We start from the raw sequence: 21,748 nt of genomic DNA, 5'->3' as shown, positions 1-21,748 counted from the left end.
CTTTGCTGGCGGGGGACCCCAACCCCCGCCAGCCGAGGTCCTCTTCTTCCCACGCAAGGCTTCGTTCTGTTTCTGTGAGTCTGACGTCAGAAACAGAATGAAACCCTGCGCGGGAAGAAGAGGACCTCGGCTGGCGGGGGTTGGGGTCCCCCGCCAGCAAAGGTAGCCGACGGTGGCGGCGGGAGGGGGGTCGAGAGGGTCATTGGCAGGGGGTCCAGGGCCAAATCTATGGGGGCCCAGGCCCCTGTGGCCCCACGTAGCTACGCCACTGCTCTGAGCACTGCTGCTGTCAGCAATCCCTGTTAAAGGCCAGGGGCATCACTGTATGGTAATCCTAGAGCTAAATATGGACTGACAGTGTCTATCACGGCTTTTGAGAGATCGTCAGTGGGGGACCTCCTCTGCCTGATGAGTACATCCATGAACCCCCCTCCCCCCCATGAGTATATCCGTGATCTGCAGAGTGGCCGTCATGTAGACCAGTTAGACTCATTGAATGACTAGGTAGCTGTGTTGCTCTGTCTCGTTTGCCTGTGCCCATCAGAATGCCTTTTGATGCCAGCAGCTGACTCTGTATCATTGGTCACAGCTGGTTCATTCAGTCTGTATTACGGCTGCTGACTGCCCATGACTCAGGTGGGGTCTGGTAGAGCCTTGAAAGCAGCTTTGCCCTCCAGTGTGGGTTTTTAAAGTGTCCTGAACCTGAGGGTTGGGGAGTGGAGGGGTGGGGGGAGTGCTACACTCCGGAGGTGTCACTGAACTGTCTGACCTTATTTGTTTCAGGAGGCGCTTCCCTTGGAATGTGATTCTGCTGGCTCTGTTAGTAAGTAGACCTCCTCTGAGAATGGGCTGGCTGCTGCTTTCTCTTCTTACCCCAGACCTCCACAGATTTTATCTGAATCTAGAAGCCAGCCCAAAACTAAAGCGAGTGGCTGAGACCTCTCTCCCCACCCCTAAACCCATCCCCCACATGAGTGGTTCCCAAACCTGGTCCTGGAGGCACCTTAGGCAGTCAGGTTTTCAGGATATCCATAATGAATATTCATGCATGCAAATCTCTCGTGAATATTCATTGTGGATATCCTGAAAAGCTGACTGGCTGGGGTGCCTCCAGGACCAGGTTTGGAAACTACTGCCCCACATTCTTCCCCTGAAGTTGAAGACATGGGTGGGAGGAATCTTCTTTGAGGTCTGTAGCAGCTCTTTGAGAGAGAGAGAGATTTATGTCCCCATATTGCATCAGGGAAGAGAAATTTTAGTGAATCAGCACCTTGCAGCACTGGCACCAGCAGATGCCTGTAGCCTCCCACCCTCAAGTATGTCTGCAATCACATATCACCATGGGGTGTAGACCTCCGTCAGTCTCTCTCTGTCTCTGTGTATCTCTCTCCGTCTCTCTCTCTCTCTGTCTCTGTGTATCTCTCTCCGTCTCTCTCTCTCTCTGTCTCTGTGTGTGTCTGTCTCTGTCTCTCTCTCTGTCTCTGTGTGTGTCTCTCTCTGTCTCTCTCTCTGTCTGTGTGTGTCTCTCTCTCTGTCTCTGTGTGTGTCTCTCTGTGTGTGTGTGTCTTTCTCTCTGTCTCTGTGTGTGTCTCTCTCTCCGTGTGTGTCTTTCTCTCTCTGTCTCTCTCTGTCTCTGTGTGTGTCTCTCTCTCTGTGTGTGTCTTTCTCTCTCTGTCTCTCTCTGTCTCTGTGTGTGTCTCTCATAGGCGCCCCGTATAAGAGGCTTGGGGAGGCTAAGCCTCCCCAGCCCGCCACTGCCCCGCCCCGCCGTACCTTTAAATATTATAGTTTTGCTGGAGTCGCGGGCAGCCGGCATTGAAGACATCGGCAGGCTTACGCCAGTTCGAACAGCCTTCCCTTCCCTCGTTGCAAGTCGGATGATGGCTCCGCCCTCTTCTGACGTATTTCCTGTTTCTACGAGGGCGGAGCCATCATCCGACTTGCAACGAGGGAAGGAAAGGCTGCTGGAACCGGCGTAAGCCTGCCAATGTCTTCAGTGCCGGCTGCCCGCGACTCCAGCAAAACTATAATATTTAAAGGTACGGGGGGGGGGGCAGGAAGGAAACAGGGCAGACGGGAGAGGAGAGGAGGGTTGCTGCACATGGTGGAAGAAGGGGAGAGGAGGGTTGCTGGATGGAGGGAAGGGGAGAGGAGGGTTGCTGGACATGGTGGAAGACGGGGAGAGGAAGGTTGCTGGATATGGTAGAAGAAGGGGAGAGGAGGGTTGCTGGATGGAGGGAAGGGGAGAGGAGGGTTGCTGGACATGGTGGAAGAAGGGGAGAGGAGAGGGCAGGGGAGAGGAGGGTTGATGGAGGGAAGGGGAGAGGAGGGTTGCTGGACATGGTGGAAGAAGGGGAGAGGAGGGTTGCTGGACATGGTGGAAGACGGGGAGAGGAGAGGGCAGGGGAGAGGAGGGTTGCTGGATGGAGGGAAGGGGAGAGGAGGGTTGCTGGACATGGTGGAAGAAGGGGAGGGGAGAGGAGAGTTGCTGGATGGAGGGAAGGGGAGAGGAGGGTTGCTGGACATGGAGGGGGAGGGAGGAGTGAGGAAGGAGATGAGATAACAGAAAAGGAAGAGAGTAGAAAAACTGCACATGGATGAAGAAAATAGGCAAAAGCTGGATCCACTGGACAGTCAAGTTTGCGGAGGACCCAGCTTTTACTTACGGATGTAGGACAAGAAATGAAGAAGAAAGGCGGAAAGTAAACAAATAAATGGAAAGGAAGCCCTGGAAACGGAGTTAAGAGGACAGATAGCAGCAGAATCGGATACTGGGCCAGCATGATCAGAAAAACAAAGTCACCAGACAACAAAGGTAGAAAAGATCATTTTATTTTCATTATAGTGTTTGGAATATGTCCACTTTGAGAATTAGGTGTTCAACATTAAAAGTTTATTTACTTATTTATGACATTTTATCCCACATTAAACATGAATTAGGATGTTTTGTGGCTCTACATGAGAATTGTGATATTATGATCCCTTGTTTCAATATTGTTGACGGTCTGCATTTTCCGTATGGGTGGTATATTGGTGTGTTGGGTTCTGCCCAGTGTAATATTTATGGTACAGTAAGGTTCTGAGTGTGTTTTTGCACAAAGTTGTGCATAGTGTTTTGCAGTTGAGCGATTGTGGTTAGTATATGCTTTGAGCAACCACTTTATTCTTTGACATATGATACACATCTAATATCTAAATTTAATAAAAGGTATTAATTGTGACTTTTTTTTTTTCTGTGTGTGATCAGACAATTATGGATTTAAGCCCCACCCCTAACCCCTTTAGCCTCCCCAAACAGTTGGGCCACCGACCGCCTATGGTGTCTCTGTGTCTCTCTGTCTCTGTGTCTCTCTCTCTGTCTCTCTCTGTGTCTCTCTCTCCGTCTCTCTCTGTGTCTCTGTGTCTCTCTCTCTGTCTCTCTCTGTGTCTCTCTGTCTCTGTGTCTCTCTCTCCGTCTCTCTCTGTGTCTCTCTGTGTCTCTGTGTCTCTCTCTCTGTCTCTCTCTGTGTCTCTCTGTCTCTGTGTCTCTCTCTCCGTCTCTCTCTGTGTCTCTCTGTGTCTCTGTGTCTCTCTCTCTGTCTCTCTCTGTGTCTCTCTGTCTCTGTGTCTCTCTCTCCGTCTCTCTCTGTGTCTCTCTGTGTCTCTGTGTCTCTCTCTCTGTCTCTCTCTGTGTCTCTCTGTCTCTGTGTCTCTCTCTCCGTCTCTCTCTGTGTCTCTCTGTCTCTGTGTGTGTCTCTCTCTCCGTCTCTCTCTGTGTCTCTCTGTCTCTGTGTGTGTCTCTCTCTCCGTCTCTCTCGGTGTCTCTCTGTCTCTGTGTGTGTCTCTCTCTCCGTCTCTCTCTGTGTCTCTCTGTCTCTGTGTCTCTCTCTCCGTCTCTCTCTGTGTCTCTCTGTCTCTGTGTGTGTCTCTCTCTCCGTCTCTCTCTGTGTCTCTCTGTCTCTGTGTGTGTCTCTCTCTCCGTCTCTCTCGGTGTCTCTCTGTCTCTGTGTGTGTCTCTCTCTCCGTCTCTCTCGGTGTCTCTCTGTCTCTGTGTGTGTCTCTCTCTGTCTCTGTGTGTGTGTGTGTCTCTCTCTCTCTCTGTGTGTCTCTCTCTGTGTGTCTCTGTCTGTCTCTGTGTCTCTCTCTCCGTCTCTCTCTGTCAGTCTTTCTCTCTCTCTCTCTGTCTCTGTGTGTGTGTGTGTCTCTCTCTCTCTCTGTGTGTCTCTCTCTGTGTGTCTCTGTCTGTCTCTGTGTCTCTCTCTCCGTCTCTCTCTGTCAGTCTTTCTCTCTCTCTCTCTGTCTCTGTATGTCGCTGTGTCTCTCTCTCTGGCATTTTCTCTTCTCGTCTGCACGAGAGAGCCATCGTAGAGTGAACAGACACAACGAGTGTAGAATCGAAAATACTATTTTCCCACATCAATCACACATTTCAGCAATGTTCCCTCTAAGCTGAGCACATGTGTGCACACGGATCATGAATCCTGTGCAGACAGGAAAACATACTTTTTTTTTACAGTGCCGCTACCACAGGAACCCGGCAGTGGTTCCATCCCCAGCGTCTGCCATTTTTGTAGTGGCGGGGGTTACCTGACGGGTAATCTGGCAGGCAGCACATGATGCTGGGTTAGCATGGGAGTCCTTATCGTCATGGTAAGGGCTCCCTCCAGAAATGGCTGTCTGCCAATCCCCATGATTAGCACAAGACCATTTTTTTTGTTGTTGCCGAAAACAACCAACCTTTTACCCGCTGCAGTGAAAGGGGGCCTCGGCGCATGGCAAAGCCATGTACCGATGCCACCGCAGGCCCCCTTTTTACTTTAGCTTGGTGAAAGGTGCCCATTGCGCAGTATAATGGCAAGATGTTTTATGTAGTTAGTACATAAGTGTTGCCACACTGGGACCGACCGAAGGTCCATCAAGCCCAGCATCCTGTTTCCAACAGTGGCCAATCCAGGTCACAAATACCAGACAAGATCCTAAAAAAGTGCAAAACATTTTATACTGCTTATCCCAGAAATAGTGGATTTTCCCCAAGTCCATTTAATAATGATCTATGGACTTTTGCTTTAGGAAACCGTCCAAACCTTTTTAAGCTCCGCTAAGCTAACCGCCTTTACCACATTCTCTGGCAACGAATTCCAGAGTTTAATTACACGTTAGTTGTTAGAAAGCAGAACAGAGAAACTGAACTATTCACATCTGCCTCATCTCAGCAGCTGAACGATTACTTAGCTTAAATTGGCACTCTGCTAAGTTGGCTGTTTTGGCCCCATCCTTAGGATGCCGTTATAAATCCTGTTGTAGCAGGAATGAGGGGCATTGGCAGAGCTGTGGGTGGTGTGTTGAGGTGCTGGCGACACTGTCATTATTAAATTTTAGCAGCGTTCCTTTTAAGCTGCGTGATTGTTTTAAAAAGCCTTGATGGGAGGGGAACCATACAGTTCTCAATTAACTTTCCATCACAAGTCTGAAATGCCTTTTCTTTTTCAGTTTTTAATTCACGTTCAGTACGACATAAACAATATTCCCTTAATAGTAACCTATGAATAACAATTCTTAATAGTTTTCCAGGTTGTGCCTTGTGATAATTGCAATTATGATTCAAGAGCATCTTGTGCTCCCAGATTTGCTCAGTAGAAATTTTTCACACATGCCATCGGTCCTTAGAGGGAACATTACACTGCACTGCACTTCTAGCCCACGGCTCTGGGTGACACATTATCTCAGTGGGGACTCGGATGAGCTGCCAAATCTGGTGTTCAGGCCTTTTTGTTGGAATAGAAGAGGGTGCTGCTGGCAAGAGTGGAGGGTCGTTCGTAGAGCTGAGTGAGGTCTCTTGGGGTGATGCAGGCAAGAGCGAGGGTTGTTGGCAGTGCTGTGTATCAGTAATGGAGCGGGAGTGAGGGACATGGTCTTAAGGGGTGGGGGGCATTTCTAATCGTGCAGTGACTGTCGCACCCCCTCTTCCTGGCTCAGTCTGTCAGCTTTCATTCCATGTTCTGCTTGATGTGAAACTCTCGTTACGCAGCACACATCATGTACAATGAGTACACCACACCCCCAGTATTACTGATAATTCTCTTCCTTGCAATTCTTCTGTTGTTTTTTTTTTTGACAGACTTTGGCGATGGGCTTCATGACTGGAACGATAGCCAGGTACTCCAGCATTTGTGAAAGTCTGTGACACAGAAAATACAGCTCAGTGAGTTGGACAAGGTCCTTTCCAAATTGCTTCCTTGGAACCCTGACCAGGTCTAGTGTTCAGCATATTCATGAGCTGCATTTGAATATTGTAATTGCCCTAGAGCAGGGGTGGGCAACTTTGATCCTGGAAAACCTGACTGGGTTGCGGCCTTTGAGGATTTCGTCAATGAAAGTGATTGAGGTCTATTTCCGTTCACTGCCTCCACTGTATGCAGATTTATTTTTTGTTACATTTGTACCCCGCGCTTTCCCACTCATGACAGGCTCAATGCGGCTTACGTGGGGCAATGGAGGGTTAAGTGACTTGCCCAGAGTCACAAGGAGCTGCCTGTGCTTGAAGTGGGAATCAAACTCAGTTCCTCAGTTCCCCAGGACCAAAGTCCACCACCCTAACCGCTAGGCCACTCCTCCACTCCTCATGCAAATATTCATTGAGGAAATCCTGAAAACTCGACATGGTTATGGCTCTCGAGGACCGAGGTTGCCCACCCCTGCCTCAGAAACTAGTTCTTTTGGGGTTTCTCCAGGATGGATCGGGGAAGTATGCAGGAGACAGTTTTGGGGCAAGTTCCTGATTTTTCTCCTTCATGAAACTGGGGTTTGGGGTTCAGCCAAGCCCACCTCACATGGTCCCATGAGAAGGGGTAATGGGTGTGGGACACTCAGACCTGCAGCGAAGGAAGAGGTTTACCCTTCCGCAGAGCGACAACCCTGAAGAGAGCGGCTCCAGCCAGCCAGTTCTGAGTGCTGCAGCCCAAAGAGGAGCAAAAAACTTGTGCCTCGTTACAAACCCAAGAATGTGCATTTCAAACTGAGGAGCATTATCTGTAAAGATATATATTACCTCACCCCTAGGGGTATTAGCTAGAGGTCAGCTCCTCAGGGAACCTGGTGTTACCCATTAGACAGAGGACCACCTTGGATAGGAACTCTTGGCTTGGGCCACCTCCTGAAGGCTGTCGGTGAGATTTGGAGGTGCTGAAGGTAACTCTCTTCACAAGACAGAGCTGGGTAGCCTCTAAACTAGCCCAATATTTTATTTATTTTAATTTAATTTTGTTTTTTGCATCCGAGTCTGGGTATTACCTGATCTGAAATTGAGCAGTACTGAGGTCAGGAGTCCATGATCTGGAATAAATTGAGAAAATGCAGAAGAGCAGTCTTAATTAATTGGAAAGGGACTTCTTATTTCCACGGGCTGTGTGGAGCGATTGCAGTAGTGTGGAACAGGGGTGTAGCCAGACTTCGGCGGGAGGGGTCCAGAGCCTGAGGTGAGGGGGCACATTTTAGCCCCCCCCCCCCCTAGCGCCGCCACCAACAACAAGAACTTTGACCACCTCCCCCTGCCGACGACCCTCTCAACCCCTCTCGACTCAAACAGAACGAAGCCTTGCGCCGGGACCTCAACTGGCTGGGGCTGGGGTCCCCCGCCAGCAAAGGTAGGCGACGGCGGGTTGGCAGCGGGAGGGGGTGTCGAGAGGGTTGTCGGCAGGGGGGTCCAGGGCCAGATCTACAGGGGCCCAGGCCCCCGTGGTCCCACGTAGCTACGCCACTGGTGTGGAAACATGCTGATGCGTGTCTGATGGCACTGTACGTGTTGAAAACAAAAAGCTCAGAGGAAACAACCCTTACAAACAGCACAGTTGCACCACCACGGCAAAGGTGCCAAATAAATAGACACTGTAATGTCCAATGCTTTATTTCATCCACTGACTCAATATGGGCCTGTGTTTCGACCAAAGGCCTGCATCAGGAGCCTCTATTGGACGTGTGGAATAACAACGTTGAAAGTATGAAGCATATAATATCTGTATGATACAACTACTTGGTGAACGGAACAGATGTGCTGAAACCGCTCCTATATCGCATATAATACACCGACTGCCACGCAGTCAAAAACAAAATGAATGAATATCTCTCGCTATCAGTGTGTCTTCCATTCACCAAGCACTTGTATCATATAGATATTATATGCTGCATATTTTTAACATTGTTATTCAGGATTCCAGAATCTTGCTATTCTTTGGGGTTCTGTATGGAATGTTGCTACTCTTTGAAATTCTGCATGGAATCTTGTCACTCTTTAGGATTCCAGAATCTTGCTATTCTTTGGGGTTCTATATGGAATGTTGCTACTCTTTGAAATTCTGCATGGAATCTTGTCACTCTTTGGGATTCCAGAATCTTGCTATTCTTTGGGGTTCTATATGGAATGTTGCTACTCTTTGAAATTCTGCGTGGAATCTTGTCACTCTTTAGCAGGGCTTTTTTTGAGGGGGTACTTGGGGGTACCGAGTACCGACACCTTTTCCATTGTCTGCTAAAATTGACCCGTGGACCCCAAGTTTTAATGAAAGAGCTCAGGCTCTACACTCCAATTCTGCCTTGTCAGATATTCTGTGACTGGTTGCAGGGGGCCTGGCTATTATGATCATCCCTCGGTGATCACCCCACCCCTGAAGAGTGGCCTAGCATTTGAGTACCGGCACCTTTTTTGCTAGAAAGAAAATGCGCTGGTTATGTCACACACGCAATAGAAGACTCCTGATGCAGGCCTTTGGTTGAAACACAGGCCCGTGTTGAGTCAGTGGATGAAATAAAGCATCATCTATCTATTTGGTACCTCCGCACCTGTTGAATCACTGCTTTGTGTGTTCCCTGCAAGTCCTGTAATCTCTAATTTATCTCTTTCTATGTAACATTGTTTTGCCTCCAGTATGTACAGCTCTAAGGCTGTTATCATCTGCATCGGCATCACTGCCCTTGTCACGATTGCAGTCAGCATCTTCTGCTTCCAGACAAAGGTGGGTGGGTGTGTTCTCCTGACATCTGGCTGGTGGGGGGGGAGGAGGAGAGGGCGGGGTGAGTGTGCCGTCTTGGCATCTGGAGGTGGGGAGGGAGAGCGGGAGGGCAGGCAATATGCTCTCTTGGCATCTGACTGGGGGAGGGGAGGGTGGCGGGCGGGAAAGTGCTTGAGGGAGAGGAGGGTGGGTGGGCAAGTGCTCGCTTGGCATCTGGCCGGGGGGGGGGGGGGGGGGGGGGAGCAATAGTCCTAGGATTGATAATTCCTGCAGGGGGAGTTTGAATGAAACACTTTATTGCTTACTTGTGTCCTAACTGAGCTGCTGGGAATCCCCCACTTGGTTTTTTTGCTGATATAATTTCTTTGTTGAGTAGAGGGGTAATCTTAGGGCCGCCAAGAGGGGGGGGGGCAGGGGAGGCAAAATTCCCCAGGCCCGGGGTCAGGCCGCCTGTTCTGCAGTCCCCGGTCTCACCTGCCTGCCTCCTTGGCTCCGGGCCCCCTGCATTCAAAGCAGCAGTTGCAGAAGGCCAGAAGAGACGTGATCTGCGACTGTTGCTTTGAATGAAGGGGGCCCGGAGCCGTGGAGGCAGTCAGGTGAGACCGTGGACTGCAGCGGTGGGGGGAGCGACGGGGGCGGCAGTGGCAGGGGCAGAGACAGGGAGGCGGGGCGGGCTTGCCCCGGGCCCGGCCTAGTTTCTTGACGGCCCTGGGTAATCCTAATGGTTTGAGCATGCTAGGGAAGCCCAGTTTAACTCCTGCTGCTGCTCCTTGTGATCTTGGACAAGGCACTTCACACTCCCACTGCCTCAGATTGTGAGCTCTTCAGGGACAGGAAAATAACCTAGTGTAACTCATCTTGAGCTACCACTGAAAGAGGGGTGAGCGAAACGCAAATGATGCTAGTCACTGGGGATTGTTTACTGCATTATCTCCCACCATGCTTTGCACAGGACCAGACACTGCCTGGGGCCCAATGACATCACATTCTCCCATGATGCTTTGCACAGGACCAGACACTGACTGGGGCCCAATGACATCACATTTTCCCACGATGCTTTGCACAGGACCAGACACTGCCTGGGGCCCAATGACATCACATTTTCCCACGATGCATTGCACAGGACCAGACACTGCCTGGGGCCCAATGACATCACATTTTCCCACGATGCATTGCACAGGACCAGTCCCTGACTGGGGCCCAATGACATCACATTCTCCCACGATGCTTTGCACAGGACCAGACACTGACTGGGGCCCAGTGACATCACATTCTCCCATGATGTTTTGTATGATGACCTCTTAACCAATTCCCATTCCATTGACAGGTGGATTTCACTTCTTGTGCAGGATTATTTGCCGTCCTAGGAATTGTTCTCTTCATCGTAGGAATAGTCACAGCAATTGTCCTGGCGTTCAAATATGTAAGTTATAGATAACCTTATCACCTTCTACCTTTGTCTCCTAGGGCTTGTGTTTGAGGGACGCAAACAGCGCAATTGCCCTGAGTTCCTTTGTTACAGGAGCCCCAAGCTAGAAAAATTTGCAGCCTGCCAATGTGGCTTCCCCCACCCCCTCAAAATCTCTGCTCTTGTGTTTCCTCTTCTGTGATTTAGAATCACTAAATAAACTATAATAGCGATTTATAAAATCCTGAGCGGAGTGAATCAGGTAAATCTGAATCTATTTATTCAAAGACTACGGGACACTCCAGCACATTTAAAACAAATAGGAGAAAATGTTTTTTTGCTGAACGTATAGTTAAGCTCTGCAACTCATTGCTGGAGAAAGTGGTAAAAAAAAGCAGTTAATGTAGCAGGGTTTAAAAAAGATTTGGACAAGTTCCTGGATGAAAAGTCTATAAACCCTTGTTGAGGTAGACATAGGGAAAACCCCACTGCTTATCCCTGGGGGTAGGTAACATTGAGTCTTGCTACTTCAGGGACCCTGTCAGGTATTTGCAACCTGGACTGGCAACAGGATTACTGGGCCTACAGGACCTTTGGTCTGGATGAGCAGGGTAGTTATCTTAAGATGTTCAAATATGACCACTCTCATGTGTCGCTCTCCCTTTTTCTGTTGTAGTTTTTTTTTTTTTTTTCCAATTTGTGGTTTTTATTCATTTTTCTAGAATGTATTATACAAAATGCACCCCTTTACAGAATTTGTTCTGCAGTTCCCTCCCCCGTCCTCTTTCCCCACCAATCTCCCTTCTCCACTGTCTTGTCTCTCCCCCCCCCTCCCCCCCACTGTGTATATTCTATGTAGCCCATGGCCAGTAGAACCTCCAACTTCCCTTTGGCATAGATCGTTTAAGTCTCACAGAAGTACTTCAGCCCCTATCATAGGCAGTTTAATGGGGGAGGGGGCCACAAGGGTCACAGCCTGACTACTATTTGTCCAACACAACATCAGCAGCTAGAGAGCTTGGGGTTAGCCTGGGGATTGGTTTGGCCCCTCTGTACCACATTGGTGATCTGCAAGGGCAGGCTTCTACATGGAATGTTGCTAGTGGAATAGCAACATTCCATGTAGAATCTCAAATAGTAGCAACATTCCATGTAGAATCTCCAATAGTAGCAACATTCCATCTAGAATCTACAAATAGTTTCAACATTCCATGTAGAATCTCAAATAGTAGCAACATTCCATGTAGAATCTCCAATAGTAGCAACATTCCATCTAGAATCTACAAATAGTTTCAACATTCCATGTAGAATCTCAAATAGGGAAAGGGAAATGGGACTTGATATACCGCCTTTCTGAGGTTTTTGCAACTACATTCAAAGTGGTTTACATAGTGTATACAGGTACTTTAACCCTCCATTGCCCCAGGTACAAAATAAGTACCTGAATATATGTAAACCGCTTTGAATGTAGTTGCAAAAACCTCAAAAAGGCAGTATATCAAGTCCCCTTTCCCCCTTTCCCTTCTAGTGCTGATTCCAAATGCTCATTCAGGACATTTCAGCTGACTGTTTGTTTCTCTTTATTTCTAGATTTACTGGCTTCACATGTTGTATGCTGCTATCGGCGCTGTGGTCTTCACTCTGGTGCGTGTTTTACCCCTGTAGGATGTGGGGGAAGGGAAGGTTAAGGGCTGGGAATGAGGTTGGGTAAACTGGCTCACACATTTGGGTGGGGGAAGGTCCGTTCTGTCCATGGCACTGTGAAGATCGGAGGAAGCAGGGCAGGAGGTCATTCTGGAACTGGACGTGCAAAGTGAGTTTCTACCACTCTCCAGTGCTAAATCATACCCAAGGCCCGGCTCATAGTAACATAGTAAATAATGGCAGATAAAGACCTGTACTGTCCATCTAGTCTGCCCAACAAGATAAACTCATTACTTAAGGTATGAGGTGATACTTCATATGTATACCTGATCTTGATTTGTCCTTGCCATGTTCAAGGGCATAGACCTTAAAAGTCTGCCTGGCACAGTCCTTGTTCTGAAATTTCTGAAGTTGTCGAAGCCCCTGAAAAGCTCCGTTTTTCAGGATCTTGGACAACATGTTCTCTAATTCTACCGCCTTCCCGTCTCTGGAAAATGTTTGTCTGTGGATTAATACCTTTCAAATATTTGAACGTCTGTCTGTATCATATCAGCCCTGTTTCTCCTTTCTTCCAGGGTGTACACGTTCAGGTCAGCAAGTCCCTCCTCATACGTCTTGCTACTCAAACCCCATACCATTTTTGTTCCTTGCACTGCTTAGTCTTTTTACATCCTTAGCAAGATAACGGCCTCCAAAACTGAACACAATACAGGGGCATCAACGCCGCCTCCTGCTGGTTATACCCTTCTCTATGCAGCCTGGCATCCTTCTGGTTCATCTCCTTCGGATTTGTGTACCCCAAGTGCGTCACTCTGCACTTGAGCATTAAATTTTAACTGCCAGACCCTTGATCCCTTCTCATGGTTTCTACTCCCTTCAGGGTATCTGCTCTATTGGTTATCTTCGTGTCATCTGCAGAAAGGCAAACTGTTTTTCCTTCTAATACTTCAGCAATGTCTCTCAGAAATATATTAAACAGAATCGGCCTCAGCACCGACCCCTGAGGCACTCCACTACTCGCCTTCCTTTCTTCCGAGTGGATTCCATTTACCACCACCCTCTGTTGCCTATCAGTCAACCAGTTTCTTATCCAGTTCACCACTTTCTGTCCTAACTTCAACCCTTTCAGCTTATTCACGAGTCTTCTGCGGGGGACCATATCAAAGGCTTTGCTGAAGTCCAAGTAGATCTCATCTAGCGCACGTCCCTCATCCAGTTCTTTGGTCACCCAGTCGAAGAAGTCAGTTAGATTCATTTGGCAGGATTTTCCTTTGGTAAAGCCATGTTGCCTCGGATCCTGCAACCCGTTGGCTTCTAGAACGTTAACTATCCTTTCCTTCAGCAGCGACTCCATTATTTTTCCTACCACCGACGTGAGACTTATTGACCTGTAGTTTTCCACTTCTTCGCTGTCCCTGCTTTTGTGAAGAGGGACCACATCAGCTCGTCTCCAATCCCGCGGAACCTCTCCCATTTCTAAAGATCTGTTAAATAAATACTTAAGAGGTCCTGATAGGATTTCTCTGAGTTAATACACAACACTAGCACTACTCATACTCCAATCCTCTCCCCCACATTTCTCCCTACTGCCCTACTCTTTACACCTGGATCATCTCTTGATTCTTTGTACCATACCTTGTAAGCCGCACTGAACCTGCTGTCGAGCGGGAAAGTGCGGGGTATAAATGCCATAAATAAATAAATCTCAGTACTCTGGGATGTATCCCATCCGGCCCCTTAGCTTTGTCCACTTTCAGATTTTCCAGTTGTTTATAAACGCTTTCTTCCATGAATGGCGCAATTTCCACTTCATTCCAAGGTATTCCCTCGCCTGTCGACCGCGGTCCTTCGCCAGGAATTTCTTCTTTGAACACAGAAGAGAAGTATTTGTTTAGCACATTCGCTTTATCCTCCTCAGTCTCCACATAACTATTCTCAGCATCTTTCAGTCTTACAATTCCATTCCTGTCTTTTCTCCTTTCCCCAATATAGCTGAAAAAGATTTTGCCACCTCTCTTTACTGCAAAGAACACTTTAAAGTCTCATGAACTTCACCACTCTCAACGCAACGAATTACTTCACAAGCATATATGTGGTGACCAAATTATAGTGGCTTTTGCTTTCTGAAACCTACTTATTTTGCAGTTTTTCTCAATTTTTTTTCATTATTTATTTATTTATTGCACTTGTATCCCACATTTTCCCGCCTATTTGCAGGCTCAATGTGGCTTACAGAGACCTGTTATGGCATCGCCATTACAGGGTAAAAGATACAATTGGTGTTACAAAGAGATCAAGGATGACAGAGAAGAACTAAGCAAACAGTTACAGTTTTTAGTTTTTAATTTTTTGTTTTTTGTTTGTTGGAGGAAAAAGCCTCTGTGTGTCCTCGGTCATAGAGACACTTCTTGTGACCCACTGGACTCCAATTCATCACTGGCTAAAAACCTCCATTTTTATTCTTGTCTACAATTCATTCATTAGCCTTATAGCATATAACACTTATCTTTTTTTTCACCATCCGACGGGGTCCCGTTTCGCCTCCTGGGCTTTTTCAAAAGGACCTCTAAAAAAGAGCAGAATATCACATAATTATAGGCTGCAACTTCTTCTCGTTTTTGTTACTTTGTTATTCTTCTGAATTCTTTTCTTTTTTTCTAACTAGCAAATTTGAACCGTCCTTAAGGTCAGAATGTCGTACCTCCGTGTCTCAAATCTTCCAGCTTACCACGGATTTTACTATTAAAAATGGTGCCTGTTCTTATAGATACTCATTAGACCCTGACTTCAGCTGTTCTGTCTCAAATCAGCTGATGTTAAAGGGACTCGCTTCTTCCTTCGGCCGAAATCTGTGACGTCAGTCGATGTTAAAGGGATGGTCTATTTCACTCATGATGTAACATAGTAGATGACGGCAGAAAAAGACCTGCACAGTCCATCCAGTCTGCCCAACAAGATAAACTCATATGTGCTGCTTTATATATATACCTGACCTTGATTTGTATCTGCCATTTTCAGGGCACAGACCGTAGAAGTCTGCCCAGCACTAGCCCCAACTCCCAACCACTAGTCCTGCCTCCCCCCCACTGGCTCTGCCATCCAATCTCGGCTAAGCTCCTGAGGATCCATTCCTTCTGCACAGGATTCCTCTATGCATATCCCAGGCATGTTTGAACTCCGTTACTGTTTTCATCTCCACCACCTCCCGCGGGAGGGCATTCCAAGTATCCACCACCCTCTCCGTGAAAAAATACTTCCTGACATCTTTCCTGAGTCTGCCCCCCTTCAACCTAATTTCATGTCCTCTAGTTTTACTGCTTTCCCATCTCCGGAAAAGGTTCGTTTGCGGATTAATACCTTTCAAATATTTGAACGTCTGTATCATATCACCCCTGTTTCTCCTTTTCTCCAGGGTATACATGTGTCAGCTTATTTTCTTTATTGATCCTATACTTTATGCTGACATTAAAGAAATGCCTTCCCATTGTAAAGTGGTATTCAACCCTTTCAGGGTCCCGGGTTTGCGCAGCTTGAATATCCATCGCTGCTGGAGCTGCAGAAGGTGTTTAGCTCTATCACCCCCCCCCCCTCTCTTGTTCGGTTTAACTTGATCTATCACAGAACATTGCACATGGGAGAATCCGTGCTTTGTCAATCTGCAATGTGCCGTCAGTGGAGACCCCAGCTGCATCCTTTTAATGCACAACTTGTGCTCCACTAATCTAGTATGTAATTTTCTTGTGAAATCCTTGAAGAACAGTTTACCATAGTCGCAGTTTCTAAGAAACTGTCATGGTAATGCTTGAATGTTTTCACTTATATACACTGTCAGCTAGCACATTTGCTTATTTCCGATCTGAGGAAGAAGGGCAACCTTCGAAAGCTAATCAAGAAATGTATTAAGTTATGTCCAATAAAAAAGGTATCATCTTATTTTCTTTTCCATGTTTTATTTTGTTTGATTTCTATTGATAACCTTAAGAGTGGACTAACACGGCTACCACACTCCTCTACTTAAGAAACAAAAGAATCTGCACTGATTAAAAGAGATTTTAAAATGCAAGCAAAAAAATGAAAGGATGATTTACGTAAGAGGGGATAATCCTCCCAATGTAGCGAAGAAAGCTTATACTAGAGCCAAATACAGTGATCGTGATCTCCTGTTAAAGAGGAGAGGAAGAGAAAATGAATACAGGAGACGATAAATTTGAAATATTCACATCAAAATTTTATCAAGGGTGGGGGAAGCGGTGGGAAATATTATTTAAAAGAACTGGGACATAATTCAAACACAAAAGAGCGCACTGCGAGTAGCTTTTTCCAGGGGGCGAAATCTAGAAGAAAGCTTGGAGAAAAGGTGGCTGAGGGGGGAGATATGATAGAGGTCCATAAAATAATGAGTGGCGTTGAACGGGTAGATGTGAAGCGTCTGTTTACACTTTCCAAAAATACTAGGACTAGGGGGCATGCGATGAAGCTACAATGTAGTAAATTTAAAACTAATCGGAGAAAATGTTTCTTCACTCAACGTGTAATTAAACTCTGGAATTCGTTGCCAGAGAATGTGGTAAAGGCGGTTAGCTTAGTGGAGTTTAAAAAAGGGTTGGACAGCTTCCTAAATGAAAAGTCCATAGACCGTTATTAAATGGACTTGGGGAAAATCCACTATTTCTGGGATAAGCAGTATAAAAAGTTTTGTACTTTTTTGGGATCTTGCCAGGTATTTATGACCTGGATTGGCCACTGTTGGAAACAGGATGCTGGGCTTGATGGACCTTTGGTCTTTCCCAGCATGGCAATACTTATGTACTAACTGCTCAAACCAGCACAGTTAAAAACACATCAAACTAAGATTACATCCCAAGGTCGTTTCATATGTGGGAAATGCAGCGCGTGTGTGATCACTATGGAGTGTGATGAATTTATTAACCCAGCAGATCAAAAAAAGTATTTGAATGAGATCCAGTACGAATTGTGAATCGGGATCCGTGGTATATGCACTGCAGTGTGCCTGTAACAAAGTATCCGTGGGTAAAAGCACACAAAAATTACATACTAGATTAATGGAGCATAAGTCGTGCATTAAAAGGATGCAGCTGGGGTCTCCATTGATGGCAGATTGACAAAGCTTCTCCATTGGTGCCGGAGGACGGTACATAAACCCCCGTTGTGGATACAGGTTCCATCTTCTCTTTCCAGGATGATCCATATAGCTTCTTCTTTCTTTCCCCACCTCTTTGGCTCTTCCTGTTCTTCCTAAAAAGATTATAACCCGGTGTGGTCGCATCCCATTCATGGGAATCATTGAACCATGTCTCTGACAGAGCAGGTTCGAAAACTTCTCTACCTGTCCACTGTGGAAAGCAACTGCTGAAACAGCTGTCGCATGCTATATCATGCAGAAGGGAGATTGTTACATTGGTTCATGCAATGCATGGCTGATGGCATTTCTGCAGGTGCCACAGCCAAGATAGACCAGTTCACTACAGCGAGGGCCATTCAGTCTGTCTCTCGGTTGAGTGGGCAAGTACACTGTCTCGAGATCTGGTTGGTTCACTACAGCGAGGGCCGTTCAGTCTGTCTCTTGGTTGAGTGGGCAAGTACACTGTCTCGAGATCTGGTTGGTTCACTACAGCGAGGGCCGTTCAGTCTGTCTCTCGGTTGGGTGGGCAAGTACACTGTCTCGCGATCTGGTTGGTTCACTACAGCGAGTGCCGTTCAGTCTGTCTCTCGGTTGAGTGGGCAAGTACACTGTCTCGCGATCTGGTTGGTTCACTACAGCGAGGGCCATTCAGTCTGTCTCTTGGTTGGGTGGGTGGGCAAGTACACTGTCTCGAGATCTGGTTGGTTCACTATAGCGAGGGCCGTTCAGTCTGTCTCTTGGTTGGTTGGGTGGGCAAGTACACTGTCTCGAGATCTGGTTGGTTCACTACAGCGAGGGTCATTCAGTCAGTGTACTTGCCCACTCAACCAAGAGACAGTCTCAAGATCTGGTTGGTTCACTACAGCGAGGGCCATTCAGTCTGTCTCTCGGTTGGGTGGGCAAGTACACTGTCTCGAGATCTGGTTGGTTCACTACAGCGAGGGCCATTCAGTCTGTCTCTCGGTTGGGTGGGCAAGTACACTGTCTTGAGATCTGGTTGGTTCACTACAGCGAGGGCCATTCAGTCTCTCTTGGTTGAGTGGGCAAGTACACTGTGGGAGAGGAAGGTAAGTGGGAGAGTGTACTCTTGTGGGATCTGGCTGGGGGAGGGGGAGGGTGTGTGCTCTTTTGGGGATTTGGTATTGGCAGGGGGTGGGTAGGGGGGCATGCAGTTTTTTGGAATCTAATGTGGGGGTGAGTACTTTTTTGGGATCTAATGTTGGGGAGGGGTGAGTGTATTCTTTGTGATCTGGCTTGGGGGAAGTTTGGGTGGGTGAGTGCACACTTTTGGGATCTGGTGTAGGGGGAGAGTGGGTGAGCAAGTGTATTCTTTTGGGATCTGGCTAGGAGAAGGGTGTCTTGGGATCTGGTTTTTTTTGGGGGGAGGGGGGGTGTAAGTGCAGCCTTTTGGGATCTGGTGTAGGGGAGGGAGGGTGGGCGGGCAGGCAGGCATGGGCATTCTTTTGAGATCTGGCTAGGGAAAGGAGAAGGGTGTCTTGGGATCTGGGGTTGGAGGGGTGGGTGGGTGAGTGAACTCTTTTGGGATCTTGCTAGGGGAAGGAGAGGGTGTCTTAGGATCTGGTGTTGTGGGGGGGGGGGGGGGATAGAAGTGGGATGGTTGTCACTCTAATTGCTCCTGGAGAAATCTGATTTTGATTTGTTTCTGTCCTGCATAGTTTCTGGCCTACGACACACAACTGGTGCTGGGGAACAGGCGTCAAACCATCAGCCCCGAGGAGTACGTTTACGGAGCACTGAAAATCTACACGGACATTGTCTATATCTTCTTGAACCTGTTGCAAATTGTGGGGAGCCGAACATAGAAAGGGCAGGGGGTCTGCTGGCAGGAGAGAGGGCAGCGTTTTGAGGTAGCTTCAACCCTCTCCTGCAAATCTTTGCCAAAGCATTTCCTTTCCACAGTCTTGCACAGCACACGCTTACGGCGTGCGGCACAGGGTTATAAATGCCTCACGGAGAGTCGAGTGCCCTGTGCAGGTCTGAATTGTAGTTCTGCTTGTATAATATTGTATTGTTCCTGGGTGGCAGACAGCCTCTTGGCCAGTCACATGCAGTGTAATTAAAAGGTTCATTGATTATGAAAATATCCCACAAACCGCAAAGTGCAGGAAGCCATGAGCCCAGCTGTACAGAAAGAGAGGAGGGTGCCGTCCTGTTATTAAAGCTCTTATTGGTGGACAAAGGTGGCAGCTGCTTTTTCATTGGTTGGCTGGTTTATAATTCCAATTTCAGCTGGGCAAAAAAGTGACTTCTCAGCAGCAGTTGGAAATGGTGTAGCTCAGTCGGAGAACTAGGGCATAGGAGACCCCCCAGTGCCTGTCAGGGGGAAGGGGATAGTCGTGGCCCATCATTTTGACATCAGGCCTATGCCGCGCTACCCACTTAGCGGCAGTGTGAAGAGAATTGGAGATGGTGTGAACATCTGCACTGCCTAGTACCCACCCATGTTAACTTCAGGCCTCATTAAAAAAAAAAAAAAAATCACCCTTGAAGCAAGACAAATACTGAAGGACACTTCTCAAGGAAGGACCACAATCACGCAGGGCTACAGTGACCATCTCACTCCAAGTCTGTTGCAGAGCCTGATTCAGCCTTGGGTTTGCCCCATGGCATGCAGGGTGGCAATCTGATTTCCAGAATAAAGTTGGAACAAGAAAGCCCTGAATACAATGAGAGGGGAACTAAGAGTGGATCAGCCTTTGTGATTTGACCTGAAGTGAAGTGGCAGCCCCTACCCAGACCAAAAAGGATAAAAGATCAGGCAGAAGGCAGAGAGCCACTTGGAAACGCCATACTTCACCTTCCAAAAGAGCTGGGTCTGGCTAAAACCATTTCCAGTCACCGCAGACTAATACTTTTCACAAATAGGCACATAAATTCTGTGAACTTAGCTTGTCTGGTCCAAGAGGCATGGAGTGGTGTACACCCCCTGCTGGCCATTCTGTGTGTTTACATGAATTCTGGCCATTTCCAGGTCACTGCTTCCCAAACTTTTTACTATGTCAGAACCCTTAAAATATTTTTTCATACACTGAGGAATCCTCAATTTATGTAAACATATATATGTTCACACAGACAGATTCTACAGTCTAATTTCTTGAGGAACCCTAGGGAATTAACTGTTCCAGGTCATAAGAACAGAGGAACTGCCATACTAGATCAGACGCAATGTCCATCTAGACCAGTATCCTGTTTCCAACAGTGGCCGATCCAGGTCACAAGTACCTGGCAGGATCCCAGAATGTATCGGATTCCATGCTGCTTCCCCCAGGGACCTCTGAAGACGTCTGCTCTTGGCTTAGTTCCGTTAAAGTTGTCTTGCCTCCTAAGCAGGAAATGCAGACCTACGCTATCAAATAAAAACCCAGGAGAACTTGTGCAGGCCTGTCCCGAGTGACCCGACCCAGGTGTGTCTAGGGGAGGGGTGAGGTGGTCTCCCTGACATGGAATCTTTGGCATTGGGGACAAGCTGAGCTAGTCCTGCCTGTGTGCCCTCCCCACCACCTCTGCAGATGTGTAGTCTTTAGAGACTTTGCCTACAGTCCAGAGATAAACTGACATAAAACCTGGCCTGGTCACATCCTTACACTACATTATTCATTTTTCCTGTTTTTCACGGTATATGTGTAGCTGAAGCATAACACCCTATCATCCTGTCCAAACTTCAGCTTAGAATTAAACATTATTATTTTTGAGGGGTGTGGGTGGTTTGAGACCACTGGGACAAAAACTGAATTCTGTAAAAGAGCAGCGCTGGAGTCTCGGCTAATGGTACCTGGGTTCCCATAAGAAAAACCTAGCAGCAGCCTGTGAGCGCTGTTACCGAATGGTTCAGGCTGGCGTGGGCGCCGGCCTCTGCTGGGTAGAAACTGCCACCCTGGATATGGTGAACCTCAGCAGGCTGCATCCCCCCGTACCTCTGGAGGGCTATTTTCTCGTACTGACTCTGGAAAAGGAGATTTCATAATTCTTTGCTGGCAAAACCGGCAGCAGGAATGAAAAGCGGTTCTGGATGAGGGGAATCGTCGCATCCTTAAGGGTCTGATTTGTGCTCTTTCATCCACACAGATTCCTCCTCCCCTGCTGGTATTAGACTCCTCAGGAATTTTGAGGAGGGGATTGGTTTGTAGGGAGGATGAGGCTTTCAGCTCACATTGCTCTTAGTTCTCCACTGTATCTGGGGGGGAGGGAAACGGAGGCTCATTCTTGTATATAGCGCAGGTATGTATTATGTATGCTGTAGTTTTAGTGTACCAGTTTGCACCAGACTGCTGCTGAGCTTTTGAGGTCAAATATAGTGTACCGAGTTTAATTTGATATTAAATAAATCTATTTTACTTTGCAGTGGTCTTTTTCGTATTTTCAGGAGTGGGGGGGGGGGGGAGGGGGGACACATAGCAGAAGGAACTGTTGGGCACTAGGGCAGTGCCTCTTGGTACACAAGTTCCTATCACACATGCACGGCTAATCCAAGTCCATTTCCAGCAGAATTTCTCTGGGTTGCTTTTGCCTTAGGGGTGGGGTTGAGTCCTGACTGTGATGGTGGGTGAG

At 47.6% G+C, this 21,748-nt stretch overlaps 1 protein-coding gene across 1 annotated transcript in view; it reads left to right on the top strand.

Annotated features, from left to right (window-relative positions):
* Positions 1-19,070, top strand: part of LOC115459295 (protein lifeguard 3-like) — a 33,689-nt gene extending 14,619 nt beyond the window's left edge. Inside the window, 6 exon segments of the mRNA XM_030189139.1 lie at positions 784-823; positions 6,098-6,135; positions 8,900-8,987; positions 10,312-10,407; positions 11,983-12,036; positions 18,856-19,070. Coding sequence (XP_030044999.1) covers positions 784-823; positions 6,098-6,135; positions 8,900-8,987; positions 10,312-10,407; positions 11,983-12,036; positions 18,856-19,002 — 463 coding nt within the window. The 3' untranslated portion in view covers positions 19,003-19,070.
* The last annotated feature ends 2,678 nt before the right edge of the window (positions 19,071-21,748 follow it).

Source organism: Microcaecilia unicolor, unplaced genomic scaffold (assembly GCF_901765095.1).
Source record: "Microcaecilia unicolor unplaced genomic scaffold, aMicUni1.1, whole genome shotgun sequence".
Classification (NCBI taxonomy): Eukaryota; Metazoa; Chordata; class Amphibia; order Gymnophiona; family Siphonopidae; genus Microcaecilia; species Microcaecilia unicolor.
The sequence above is the reverse complement of the archived record's forward strand: the minus strand, read 5'-3'. Positions and strand labels throughout refer to the sequence as shown.